Below are 15066 nucleotides of genomic sequence, written 5' to 3' on the forward strand. Positions count from 1 at the left end.
GCTCGTGACGCAGAGCATCACTGATGAACACTCTTGAGTCTGCCATGAATTGGTTGACAGTGTAATTATGTTTAATTTAGTCGGATTGTTGAGAAAGTGGTGCACAATTATTGAACAATAGGGTCATTCTCATTCAAGTTTAAAAATGTACCACATTGGCCACAGTATATTAATTAATGAATTCTACCTTTTTAATTCGGCATCACTATCGATTAAAAACAATCTCATATTGATATGGATTTACAAACAACTATCCAATATTAGGTTTCTTCTTTTCACGGTTAAAACTCTGTATCAATTTCTTCTAAGTGTCACTTGTGTACCCAAACTGTAACCTCTTTTCCACTCCACTCAAGACCAGTGACCACACAAGTCACTGGTCAGCTCTCATACTTAAAGAAAGTTTCAACCATCTTTACATCAGTCCCTTATCAGGAGTTACAATCCCAGATTGAACAAGTCTCAGATTCAAACAGAGTGTAGTCAGGAGTTTTTACGACTCCACCTAATCATCAGAACCAGAGCTGACTGCAGCCTGTTCTGTCTGGATCTCATTACCACCCAGGAATCCTCAGCATGCAACTTTTAAAGGCACTGGCTCCTAAAGGCTTCGGCTCCCACTGTGATGGGACACGCTGGCATTTGTGCCTCAATAACGTCAGCCTTCATTCACATACACCCAGACACATAACATACATAATCTCCTCCTTTATTGCAACAACAGTGACATAAAGTCCTTGGTGTATAGTAAGAAGTTATAGCCAGCTATATAATGCCGTCAGCAGTGCAGAAATTTATATATAGTCAAAAAGAAACAAAGCAAGACTGAGGAAACAGACATAAATAATGAGTCTGAATTATTTGTTTAAACACCTGTGCTGATTATCAGTCTATAAGGTCAAATTTACGGACACTTTATCTATGTAGAATGGATCTAGAACAGGAAAATAGACTTATCTGAGGTAAATCCAGTAATTAAATTGAAACTAAAAATCCTGTCTCGAAACCAAACTATATTTATCAGTCTGCTCATGCTGTCATCATCTATAAATGTAATAAAATAAATGAAGTAGCAATGCTACGAAACCAGCCATAAACTGAGTGATGGTAGTGTTACGCCCTTTTATTCAAACTAGGCTTTCATGACATCATTATCACATACTCAACAAGAGACACAGGAGACTCATATACAGCGTTATGCCTTTTCCTCACACTTCCAGTCGTCAACTGACCCACTGACGATGGAAAAAAGGAACAGCCTCATTTTTCGGGTCCTGCTGTCTCTAGGTTGTATATCACTCCTGTCATGCACATATGAAAGCGTAAATCTGAGCCAGTGATGTGGGAATGCATCTGAAAGATCCAGCCAAGTGTCTAAACTCAGAACAATAACACTCCTGAGGAATTCAAAGCATTTCTCTTATTAAAGCTCCCTCCAAGACTTCTGGGACGCAGTAAATGGCTTTATCTTGACTTAATTTTTCCTCTCTTTCATTCTCACTACCCTGCCTGTATGGGACCTGGACCTACAGTACGCCGCCCCCCTCTGAAACATCCTGAAAATGAGGTATTGGCTCTGCTTCTCCTTCAAACTTCAAAGAAGGGAGCAGAAAAACACCTGGGAACCAAAAGAGATCATGCTGCGGACTAAGGAAGAGCAGCAGAGTCTGGCATGCTGAGAGAGATCGAGAGAGTGGAGGAGAAAAGAATGGATCGGCAGCTATGAAGGATGGAGTCAGAGAAGGATGTCTGCTTCTGATTTAGATCAGGTTAGACAGTAAACAGGCATTGACATCAGCAGGTATCAGTGTAATAAGACTGCAAGTAAAGGGCCGGGAAAAAACAGTGTCCTCATTTGCCACCAAAGCTCGCTCTACATAAGGCCCTAATAGCAAGTTCTGCACCATCCCCCGGGCATAACTGTGCCTTCAAAAGACACACAAAGCCGGCAGGCCTGGTGAGAGTCTCCATTTACAGTAAAGGGTGTCACCACCACCCAACCAGCCTGTCGGCGTTCAACCACCCTGCTGCTGTTTCTCAAACCTACCGCAGCTCTGGGTGGGAAGCAGCACTGTGGTTGATCATTTTCTCACTCTTTTCATGCCTACATTGGCTCAATTCTCCCACAGGGTGGGTGGCACTCCTGCCAGGCGTTTGTCTGTAGGCTAAATGTGTTTTCATTTGTGTCCTGGTTTAGGTTATATTGAAGCCAAAGCTGCCTCATTTTACAACTGGATGATTAAATGGGCGAGCCACAGAGCCACCTTGGAGAGTGGAGAGTTTAAGACTAATGAAGATTTTTTTTTTTTTACTTCGTTCAGTATTAATAGACTCAATTATTCACTGCAGCAATTTTTCCTCCAACATCATTCTTTGGTACAACGTTGTCGTGCTCTGTCTTTAGAATGCAAGTTGTATACATCTAGGGAATCTGGACATTTTTATTAATTCACCATTTTCCTATGAATAAAAATGACTGGTATGATAATGGATAGAGAACAATCATGAGAGACATTGAACCATATTTCATGTGAAAAAAACATCATTTAAAGCTAATAAGCTACATCACACTACAGCTAAGCATGCAGTCACTTCCTAGCTTACATTATCATTTGCTAGACGGTGGCTGAAAGCTAAAATTAACTCTTGATAATATTTTATGACACGATAGTTTTCCAAAATGACATCAATGTAAGCAAGGAAGTGGTTTAATACTGGCAACAGATGTTGTCTTAGGGTTACTAACTAACTGGTTATGTGGTTTCTACTGGAAACATGTCCCAGTGACATTCAAAATTTTGTTTTTCTAAATGACAATAGTTTGTCAGATTTCTATATTCATTTGACGTTTGATCTGGAAAACAGCAGTATGGCATTAAAGGAGAATATTAGCTTCCCACCCTGAGTGTGATGTAAGAGAAAATGTTAAGGCCTACAAAGGCTGTAACATTCCCTAACATGAAAAAAAAACGGCTGCTAAGGAATATAGCAGGCATCACTTTCTAATCCCCTTAATATACGGCGCTATGAAAGAGAAGTCCAGCTGGGTCTTGTTGTTTTGAACCATTATGAATAACAGAACAAGAATACCAAGAGATCAACATACCACAGGCACAACAGAAATTAATTTCACCAGAATTAGACTGGATTAGAAATAGATTAGATTTAAGCATGTAATGGAACAGAGAGTAACACAAAATTGCTCGGATCTGATGGCTTTACTCAGTAGGGCTTACCTGGTTTGGTTGGACACTTTTGGCACTTGTTAAGACCCCAGGAGGCGCCCACACTTCCACAGCAATCATCCTGTTTGGTAAGTCCTGGCAGAGGCTTGCCACACTACAACAACACACATCTGTGTTACATCAAAAAAGTAATGAAAATGGGTGTACATGTTTGTACATGCATGCATGTTTGCATGCAAATGTGTGTTCATTGGCAGGGACATAGCTTTTTAGTGTGTTTGTGTCAGAGTGCGCATGTATACCTATCTGCAAGGACACACAGAACAAGACACATCTGAGACTCATTAAATGGACGAGGATATAAACAAAAGTCTCAAGACCTGCTATGAACCGCCTCGCGTGCCTCATTTAGGCACTTGGCTAATTGTGAAGAGAGATTCCTATCAGACCGTACTTATTGGATTTTTTGGCCAACGGAGATTTATGAAATTAAAGAGGCAACAGAGAGGCATTCTTCTGGAGAACACCGAACTGGCACATTGGCAGGAGAAGAGGGAAAAGCTTTTCTATGTCCCTTTTTTTTTTTCTTGGGTAGCTCATTTAACCTGGAAGCTTTAGTTTCAGGCTCTCTATGAAACCAGAGTAGAGAAAGTGGGAGCTGCACTTCAGAACAAACAAACTTGTCTTAGGAATAGCACTGGAAAAAGAAAATTCACTGTAGATAAAATTGTTGTTGTAAGTGCAAACCTTAAGGCTTTAAGTCAATTATGATGCTGTATAGAGATGCCTTAAAGTCTCAGATTAGCCAAGCTCATGCACCTATTACTTTTTCTTATTCCACTCTCCCTTGTATTATTGTATTGTGATGACCATACATCATCCTGACCATGCAGGTTAGAATAAATCTGTAGTACTGTATGTGCCATTCTGTGTGCATGACCATGAAAGTCTTCCCATTTGAGTGCTGGTTTTAAGGCCTAACCTTTAGTCTTTGAACATATCCAAACACATCACATGCTAATGTCAGGGAACTGAGGGAACATGAGACAGCAAGTGTGGTCAAAGCTCATAAATCTTGTACATGTCATAAATCATGGCCACAGAGCCACTTCTGAATCGGGAGAACCGGTCTAACAGAAGGTGATTGGACGGTAAAGATATAGTTATGTAACCTGTGGTGATACAACACAATTCCTCGACTTGTACTCAACACCTACAAAGAGGAAGGATACTCCAGGTGGCTTACATCAGCAAGTGATGACAGTGAACATAGTGTGCTTTAATGACTTAACACAATACCTGTCCATCAACTGTTTCCTGAAAGCATCTTCCCACATGTCCGTTCTGTCGGTTATGTGGTCTGCCGTGGCTGTTCCCATTCCCATTCCCATTTGCATTTCCATGTCCATTAGAGTGTGTTTCGTGCCCATTCCCAGGCTGGGAGCGCTGTTGGACAGAGTGAGCCCCCTCTGTGCTGGCCAGTCTCTGCCCAGGCTGGACCCGAGCTACTTGGTGGATGTGGACTTCTGCCTCTGGAGGGTGCTGGATGTGGACATTCACCAAAGACGGGTGGAGGGACACTGGAGAAGGCAAGACCAACAGTTTATACAACATAGAGGAAAGTTTATACAATCAAAGTGGAAAGATCCTTAACACAGGGATACAAGATTTCCTTTTTTTTTTTTCTTTCTCGATCACATAGTTATGTGATCTGCAAGGGGAAGTCCCAGCAGACAATTTCAAGACGCTAAAAAAACATCACAAAGAGATTGGGATTCTCTGGCTTATGTTAAATCGTTTTAAAGACCAAAAACAGAGTTGTTTAGGAGTTGAGAAGCTGTTGTAATGGGGAGAATGAGCTCTTTTGTCCTTCTGACAGAGGGGAAGCATCTATCTTCAGGTGGTGCCAGAGTTTTTTTTTCCCAGTATCCAGACCCACTCTCATAAATCATAGTCACATAGACAGAATGCAGGGAGAGTCCAACGAGAAGAAGTAGACCTTATCAAGAGTCCTGCACGTGAAACTGCCTCCGCAAATGTTTGAAGCATTGGATCATTCCTTTGTTAAAAGTAAAAATTAGATTGGACTAATGCCATTTATGATGATTTTGATGAAGTTATATTCAAAAAAGATTTCGAAGTGAAATTCCAAATATCTTAAATGAAGTTCTGCTTTTTGCTGTCAGGCGAGCGAGATGCTGAGCCAAAAGTGATGACATAAAAAATCACATCAGAGACAGATATGGAAAAATGAGCGAATCTTCCTTCTTTACATTCTTTCTTATAACTTCATGATGTTACTTTCGTCTGTTTCAAATATCCACTCCTTCTTGATAAAAAGCAGCATTGTGCTAACAATACGAGGACTTCCACTGAGTCATTACTACTTAGCCTCAAAATAGAGTCTGACCTCCACTGCTGCTGGCCTCAAACGGCAGAGCACGACACGATAAACAGTACACAAAATTAAGGATCAGATCCATGCAAATTTAAAAAGAGAGTTACTGGAATTATAAGGAGAAGTTGAGCAACTGGCAAACATGTAGCTCCAGCATTAAAAAAAAAGTCTGCTTTTGTTTATGACCAACGTTAAGCCCACTCGACTGTGATGACTTTTGGGAAAAGAAAAAAAACACAATGGAACAAGCTAAGGTAGCGAGCTGTGTTGAAGCATCCTCTCCTAAACCTGCATTAGTTGAGAGTTTAAACGTACAGTATCAACACAAGATAAATGGGTTGTGGACAGTACATGAGTCGAGCAGAGGTCTACATGAATCAAGCTTGGTAACTGTCATTTGGCTAGTAAGCTATGTTACATTCTTAATTGAAACCAAAGACTATACGACTGGGATGTAGCCTTTGATGTCAACCACATGTCAATCAAGATAGCCATACGCCTAAAGCATACTATGCTTTTGTTTGGTTTAACTCTTTAGGGGCCATATTAAAAAATGAAAAATCACCAGGCTGTACTGAAGAAGACTTGAAAGAAGCAATTGATCCCATTAATTCATTAGAAAAATGTTTACTCAGGTAAAAAAAACAACTGAGAAGTCAGGTCAGTTGCCATCATATTTCATATTTGGAAGGCATATCTGCATTACTTTAATTTTGAAACAAGAGTGTATTTCTACATCTTATGTGGTCTGAAGTGTCTAAACAGAAGTCAACATCTCCAAATAGGTCACAGTGCTGTGTAATTACGTTGTTGATTGGACAGTGGTAGAGTGTACATAGAGTGGGAGGGAGATTTTGGACCCTGGTGATTGGCATCCTTGTTGTGAGGGGTGAGTCTGGTAGGACGCGGGGCCGGCAGGTGGCAAAACTTCCCTGTCGAGTTTGACGGACACCAGCACTGGTCCCTGCCGATGCACCGACCTCCATTTAGGCAGGGTATCTGACAGAAGACTGCAGTGGGGAGAGAAGAGAGAATAACAGGGTTGAGTGTATTAGAGATAAAGAGAAGAAGATGAAGAGGGTTTTAGAAAGTCAGATATTCATAAGCGTATTTAGCGTGCCAAATTAAGCTGCACCTATCTATGCATCATTTTACCCGATGACCTTGTATTGAAGTGGTAGTCCTGATAAAAGTGGCATGTGATGAGGCTTCATGTGGACATGATTTGTAACTCCGTCCTGAAGGCACAGTCACGGCACTTCCCATCACGCCGCACCTCTTTTATTGACATGTTTAGCCTAACAAAAATAATTACATACTTCTGTGCAGGGTGATGAGTGATGGTTCGTCATGTAACAATTCTCAGAAAAAAACAAGTGCCTGCATATGTGTGAGGAAGTGAAAGGGGAAAAAAACTAGAATTTCACAAACAATCAAATCCTAGTTTTTATCTTCAAAGAGGGGCAACCAGCTTTTAATCATGTGCGTTAATCCCAATACCTGTGAGGATATAATTTGAGATTAACCACGAGGTGAAAAATTCAGAAAAGGCTAAATCTAGACAGATGGTGTTTGACAGTGCTGCTTTGACACCCCTCTCTCTGGCCTTATCTCTTGGCTTAAAGGATGGGTAACAGCCCAGCACCCTAAATACCTGAGCCTGCTCCTGTCTACAGATTCTCTCTGACCTGACCTCATCCATCTCAAAACATCAAAGACTGTAAAATAAAAGAATCCATCCAACCATGACGGATAAGAAAAAAGAACCAGTTTGCTGCAGAAAGGATGAAAAGTGGAGCTCTCTACTTTTCTGGTTCAGCACACCGCACACCACAAATATGAGAAACTTCTTTACAAGACTGCAGTTAATACAGATGGCCCACAAACTGAGAGATGAAAGAGGACGTTAGTGATGGAAACATGCTGTGAGCTGCATCCTCGCTGTCTCATTGAACCGACAGAAACACACTAACAGGGTGCAAACTGGGAACAGAGAGACTCTGGACAGTCTGGATGGCATGTTGGGAATGAGCTCCCTGTCACAAAGTATTAACAAGAGCGAGACTGGAGAAAGAAAAGAGGGAGGGATGGAACACGAAAAGAAGATAGAGAACTAACAGGATTAGGGGAGGAAAATGAGAATAGAATAGATTGGAAACAGAAAAGAGACAGAGAGAGCTGGAGAGAGGGGATAAACAATGTAAGGGGAAAAAAAGTTGTGGAAACACAGACAGTGAGACTTAGCTTTGGTGTCCGAGCAGACACACACAGGAAGGCCTCCAGTGATTAGACATGCTGGCTAAATTATCAGCTCAAGGAGGTCATTAAATCCTCTCAATGTGGGCTGCAGGTCTGCACCGGTCTGCGTCAGGCCAGTCCCACATCAGCATGGGGCAAGAACTATTCTTAGACGAAAACCCGTCTGTTGTCTCTGCACACCACGCTGCCTGTCTGCCTGTCTGTCTGTCCATTTAACAAGCTCTTAGAACAGAACAGACACACACACACGCACACACTTCTCACTCAATAAAAAGCCTTCAACCCAATCTAATATCAGGCTTTATGGTAAGTGTTGTACACAGGGTGCGTATCAAGGGAGCCTGTTGTAATTATCCATCCAGATTTTACTGCAGCGTGTAGGGAACATAACAACAGCATGAGATAACTGTTTGCTGTCCACTTGACATTCCTCGAAGAGCACGCACACCCACAGCAATAACAGGATGTGAGCCTAAATGGAAAGCAATCTCTTTTTAACACCCATTTTAGCACGATTTGATTTGACATAATGAAGGGAGATTCCTGCAGAAGTCAAAAAAAAAAAAAAAAATTGGGGCACAAAAACAAACTGGAGCCTAGGAAGAAGCCGAGGTGCCAGGAATGCAATCTTGCAGAGGATCTCTGCCAGGATACTGAAGTGTTTAGAATATCAAGACCATTCTTCCAAAGCCCCATTAATGGGCACAGAAGTCAGCATGGTCCTCTAGTGCACTTAGGTGGAGGTGGGTGCATGTTTGTGTGGAAGTTTTAGTTTCATTTTATGTGTGTTGTGACTGGAGAGGACTTGTAAGTATGTGCATGGCATGTGCACCCTCTGATCCACAAGTAGTAATTAGTCTGAACCTTAGCTGTACCGTTAAATGAGATGAGAAACATACGAAACAAGAGGGGTTACGACCTTCTCCTTCGCATTGACCACCAGTCGTCCCTGCCCCACGGACACTCCTGTGCGAATTTGGAGCAAAGCCCCCGGATAAATGGAAGGTTTTAATGTAATCCCTATAAAATCCTGTTCATGCTGCTACTCTTTCTCTCTTTCATTCTTTCTGCCTCTGCCTCTTCTCTTTCATTCTTTCGTTCCTGCTCACCCAGGGAGCGCGCTAAATGGTTAACGGCGGGGCCAACCGCGAGGTGTAAACCGCAAAGAGATGGGGCTAAGTGTTGGGAGCGTGGGACCACCAGATCGTGTGTGAGAGAGCGAGAGAGAGAGAGGGAGAGAGAGGGAGAGAGAGAGGGGAGATTAGCCCCCTTTTAAAGAGCCTGCTTTTAAACTGCTCTATCCCTTTCTCTCTTGCTTTCCCTGTTTCTCTTTGACAGTGAGAGTTTTTCAGCATAGCGCTCAGCTTTAATCTTGATCACAGCGTCTCAACTCAAAACATGTTATTCAGAACAGACAGCATGCCACCATTGGGAACCCATATTGATGGGGCTCCCCACATTTAAAAAAAAAGGCATGAGAAAGAAGGATGGAGACAAAGAAAAAAAATGTAAGAAACAGAAAGTAAGCAAGAGAGACAGCGAGAGGAGAATAGATGTAAAAGGTTGCCAAGCAGTCGACAAAGATGCTGATCTGAGGCCCGGAGTCGACACTCACAGAGTCTGAAGCCCTGGCTCTTTGGCTGCTGTTGCGTTTGCTGCTGCGATTGCTGCTGCTGCGAGTTCTCACTGTAAACTGTGGTGATGTCTCCCTTCTCACAGCTGTTGTAGCAACGCCCGCCGCTGCACACCCTGCGGCACAGCATGGGTGTGAAGACAATCTTGATGCGGTCCAGGTTGGAGGTAAGGTTGGCCCCTGGAAAACAAACACACACTTGGGTGAGAAGGTGCAATAGAAGAAGAAGCAGAGACCGGCGAGAGGCGAGCTGCTGCATCCTTCCTTCTTCAGCCTCACTGTGACACACTCCCCGCCCGGGCAAAGGGAGGTTTATAAGTGTGCGAGGGTGTGTGCTGACGGCTGGCCAGTGGCATGCTGCAGCTGAGTGAGCGATGTGCCACAGGCCAGGAAATAGGGGAGAGAATACTGTTAGGTAACGGGCCAGCATCCAAGCCCTTTATCTTCTGAAAAGGTGTTTTGGATGTGTGCAGGAGACAAAGAGAGCATAATGTGTAATGTTGGGAAGCTGTTCAACAGCCGTTGCTCTGGTACGTGGCTACAAAACAAGAGTCTGAAGAGCAGACAGCTGTGTGTGCTGGATAGTGGATCAGATGGTGATGAAGGAGTGAAGAGTGAATCAAAAATGATTCAGGACGAGATCACATTTCTTTTGTTGTGGGTTAAGGGCGCCAAGCTTCAGTGCCTGTCATGTTAGCGAGGTGACAGAGAAGAAAGCAACAAAGCATGTAACAGTGCACGACACACAACAACACACACTGTGCTCATGCTTCTTTTTCAGCAGACTGCACACACACACACACGGACATGCTAACGCACTGTGTGCAGCTTCGATAAATCCTCTGACTGCCATACGTGGGTGGACAGTGAAGAAGAAGAAGAAGGAAAGCCTGGGAAGCTGCCAGTGTTTTCTTTTTTTTTCTCGTGGCTAATGTTCCATTAAACGATGACACCACAGGATGTGCATGTACGTATCCTAGCGTCAGAGAATGGGCTGTGACTGTTTTGATGTGGTTAGGGAGAGTGGAACTTCTAAGTATGCATGTTAAGTAAGAGCAGAAGTTAGTGTTATGATATTCATTTCTCATTATGTAACAGATATGTTTAGTTTATTTTTTCCTTCATACCTGCAGGTAATACTGCATTGTTGAACTGTCCGCGCAGCTGTCTGTCATTGGTAGGCCTGTGCACGCTGCCGTGCCCATTTCTGTGTCCGTGCCAGTTCCTGTTCTCAGCGTTGTCGCCGTTAGCGTAGCCGTTACCGTTGGGCAGAGCATTGGAGGTTATTGGCCCAGAGGATGATGGATAACGTTTCACAGTGCGGGAGGTCCCGGTCTGCTGAGGGGAGGAGTCAGGGGGTCCCCGTCTCACTTGGGTCCTGTCAGTCACATCATCACAAGATCATAAACACATGACCTCAGACTAAAGCTTGTGTTCAACACACACACACACACACACGCACACACACACACACACACACACACACACACACACACACGTGCACACACACACACACACACACACACACACACTTGCGAAGATACACCCATCAGCAACATATATGTATCACCATGAAATCCATTAAAGAAGTCAGTGTGCGCAGTAGAAAATAATACTCCTCAGGGACAAACATGGTGTCTTAGGTCATAGCTTTGTTTAATTGATTTTATAGACGAGAGAGAATGATTTGAAAATAATTTAGTTTTAATTAAATTAATAATACCATATCATTCTTTTAGCAAATAGGGTTTCTCAACTAACATCTGCTGTATGTCAGAGAGCCGTGACCCTCACTAATTAATGAAAGATTCTGTTTGACTTTAAATAAGATATTTCGCAAGAGAAGATTATTCACTGCTGATTAACAAAAGAAAAATGAAGTATCAGGCAACAATAAGGGAATCAGACTTGCAGTATTTATCTGTGTGTGTGGCTGGTATTCTGGCCCCAGAAAATAAGTACATTTTTAAACCATTAGATCTTTCCATCAGGACTACAAAACCTTTCCATCATCCATTGTGTCTGCTTGACTAGATTATGAACTCCCTGTTCTGTCTGTCTGTGGTCAAGCAGGGAGCAACATCCTGATTGTTGCACCGAGTCGGAGGAAGTATTAAAACTAGGGATGAAGAAAAAACTTGACCACAGGCTGCAAGGGGCACTTTTTCTTTTTCAACAGTGAGCATTTGATTTGGGTCAATTACTGAGCCTGTGCTGCTCGACCTGGAAGCTGAGCTCATGTGAGCGACCTGGGGGAGGCGCGTGCCTCTCAGACAGACGGGCAGACAGGCCTGCATCGGCTCTATGAAAGCTAGGGGAGTGCTGGGATTCAGGCCTGCAAAAAAAAACAACATCTGGATCCCACTGATCTGCCCTGACAGACAGTCAACAGAGCAAGACAAAGATGAACCACACCGCGTAGATCAGAAGAAACGTTCTACAAAGCCCACCTGTGGCCCTGTAAGGTAATTGAGGCTGTAATCAAACCTCAAATGAAGATATAAACCATGAATTACCATTTATTACGTGTGGTTTGTAGCCACACACCACGTATTTACACACTGAATCAGCTCTGTCTACCCGCAGACACACAACAATAATCAGGCAAATGTGCATACAAAAATGCATGCATGTGCACACACTTGTATACACACACACCCTTTCCCAGCTGTGCTAGATATAGCACAAGTCTATGCATGTCTCTTTATTCACAGCGTACAAACAGCATTCCTGTTTCCAAGGGCAACAGGACACTAAATGAGAAGGAGAAAAAGTCAGACAAATATTTGATAATAGTCTCTCATGTCAACTCTTTGAAAGACAACAGGCAGCATCTACAGCGCACAGCTGCTGACCCAGATCCTGAATCTTCAGGGCGGGTCCCGAGGAGAGGATGTGACACAGGGAAAGAAGAGGTGCTCTTGTCAAGGTGGTAAGGACCTACAGGAGGTGGATAACCCAGCTACACCATCTACTCTACATCATGATTGGGTTTTTCCATGGCTTACAGTGACACCTGGCCTCCAAGCATCCTGCCTCACTTCCTGGGCTGAGCCAGATGTTGCCATGTCTGTCTCTCTCACTTTCAATGGCAAAGTGACTTCCTCCCAGCATGAGCTCACCGCTGCTCTCGCTGCCTGCAGATCAGAGGGCGAACAGGGCAAGCACGACTCACTCTGAACGTTTGATGTCATCATTAGGAACTTCAAGGCCCCGGCCATCCAAGGAAGAACCATCCCCCTGCCTTGTTCTGGGTGACTTGAAAGCAATTTGAAGACCTCTGCCAAGATCACATGCAACATGGTTTGAACAGACATATGGAGAAAATGTTTGGGTAACAAACAACGGCCATACAGATTTAATTAAGGCAGTGTTGATAAGAGAGTTGCTAAATTGAGGGATATATATATGCATATAGTGCAAAGACAGAAATTAAGTTGACACAATATTCAAAATAAGTGGTTCTTAAAATTACAGCAGCAACCACTGCACTCATCTTCGATCTTTCTGATATTCCCTTGTTTGTTATGGCTTGCATTTAGGTTTTGGCAATGAAATGATACCCATTGGGATTTAATTAAAATAAAAAGACAAACAAATGTGTGAAAGACACAAGCAATGCAGATGTTCGTAAGCAATACACCATTTTTTCAGTCATGAACCATCTGGTTTCTTATCCATCGATATCAGGATACTACAAACTCTTACTGTAAATCTACTAAAGATATTTTTGGGGCCATCTATTCCTTTATTGGACAGGACAGCTGAAGAGTGACAGGAAATGTTGGGAGGAGAGAGCGGGAGATGACCTGCAGCAAAGGGCCGAGGTCAGATTCAAACTATCGGTCTCTGCGATGAGGTCATAGCCTCTGTATGGGGCAAGCGACATAACCACTACCAGCACTCCCTTTCAGTTGAAATTTCTGACAAGACCATAACAGCAACAAAAAACTCAGCAACTAGTGTCTGCAAGAAGAGAACAAAATGTAAAGGTAGGAACCAAGAACAGAGCTAAGACAAGAGTTAAAACTGGACTTTAATTGACCATGCGGCAGAAGAAAAACTCCAAATAAATGCTAAAAGCTGACCTAGCTTCAACGAAATACATTACAAATTACCTGAGAGGAGCATTATGGACACACATGATGTTGAAATCATGATGCCAAATCCTGTTTCAGTGTTTCGACACTTTGATTACATAAGTAAGATTAATATGCATACAGCAGGAGGTTTGACTGACTTTAATACACAACTTGTATTATTTCATGCTCTAAATATTCGCTGGATAATTACACTGAAAGAGAAACAATCATTTCTTTGACACTGATATATCTCTGTCCAAACAGTTGATCAAAGCCTCGGTTTATATCTTAAAGCAAAGGAAGGCTTCCAACTAAGACATAAAGCTATTGGCGCTGTCTACTCTCCCTGATCGTCACTCACTGCACATGTATGAAAGCAATTAGAAGCAAACCTCATCACATCTACGGAAATTACAAATCACAGCGATGGCCAAGAATGAACTCTGTGCATAAAAAGACTGTAAAGCTTCCAACTTGTTGCAAAAGAATTCTTTGGTGAAAAATCGCTTTGTTACTTTGAACTCATCGCAGCATTACAACATGTGAATATTAGCTCTCCTGAATTCATGACAGGCAGCGAGAATGGTTGGAGCTGAGCCTCTTGACCCAGATGAGTTGGAGAGGAGGCACGCTTGGAGCACAAACAGCACAGAGTCAAACAAGCCAACCAGGAACTGGAGGTTGCTCTGAACTCTGAGCTGTTGCTGATGCCGTTCATAAACCACGCCGTTAATATAAGCCAATGAAATACTCTGCCAAACAAAAATGCGAGGTGTGCTTTGAAGTTTGATGAGAGCGCACTGAGTATGGCGCAAAGTTACATGGAGAAAATGGCTTAGTTGGTTTTATTGAAGTCCCCGGAAACCTTTGTATTGTGATGGCTTGGAAAACAACATTGTCCTGTAATCCAAGTGTTGACTGTGCCTCGCCCACTTGGAAACAGGAGCCTCTTACATAGACGGGAAAACTCTGGATTTATCTGACTGTCCCACTCACCCCAAACAGTTAAACACACAGACACACAAGCATTGACCCAGATCTTCAAGAACTGTTTACATCTTTCTCCGTAGCCCACTCTCCATGACGGAGCCGGCCTTGTGTTTATGTGAAGCGCTACACTGTAATGTAAGAGTCACAGCTGATTCACTCGCTTACAGTTCAGTCTCTGAAGTATTATGTCTATCTTCCCCCATGAAAAACAAACATATTGGTCAGCTACAGCTAATACATTTCAGACAGAAAGAAAGGTCTATATCTTCTGAACTTACAAGTTGGCAAGAGTTAAGGGATCGTGGTATCAAAAAGTGTTTCTTCAGCATTTAAAGCTGAGTTCATTTTTCATTTGATTTGTTTAGAAAATCTAAGTCTGAACCCACATCTAACAGCTCTGATTATTGGCTTTTGGCAGCTAATGCAGAAAATAGACTAATATGAAGAACTTGTCTGGTTGTTGGACCGAGTCATTTGGCTTTGAACAAACTGTCTAAACAAGACAGTCTGACAGCAGGC

The 15066-nt window shown here is 42.8% G+C and overlaps 2 protein-coding genes across 2 annotated transcripts in view; one reads left to right on the top strand and one right to left on the bottom strand.

Annotated features, from left to right (window-relative positions):
* fcf1 (FCF1 rRNA-processing protein) overlaps positions 1-15066 on the top strand; it is a 167256-nt gene that overhangs the window by 88644 nt on the left and 63546 nt on the right. The window lies entirely within an intron of this gene.
* LOC132993355 (latent-transforming growth factor beta-binding protein 2-like) overlaps positions 1-15066 on the bottom strand; it is a 90410-nt gene that overhangs the window by 49380 nt on the left and 25964 nt on the right. The window contains exons 4-8 of the mRNA XM_061063153.1: positions 10603-10853; positions 9458-9655; positions 6390-6593; positions 4485-4765; positions 3237-3339 (exon numbers count right to left, since the gene is read on the bottom strand). Of these exons, the coding sequence (XP_060919136.1) occupies positions 3237-3339; positions 4485-4765; positions 6390-6593; positions 9458-9655; positions 10603-10853 (1037 nt within the window). The remainder of the gene's footprint in view (positions 1-3236; positions 3340-4484; positions 4766-6389; positions 6594-9457; positions 9656-10602; positions 10854-15066) is intronic.

This window comes from Labrus mixtus, chromosome 18, assembly GCF_963584025.1.
Source record: "Labrus mixtus chromosome 18, fLabMix1.1, whole genome shotgun sequence".
Lineage (NCBI taxonomy): Eukaryota > Metazoa > Chordata > Actinopteri > Labriformes > Labridae > Labrus > Labrus mixtus.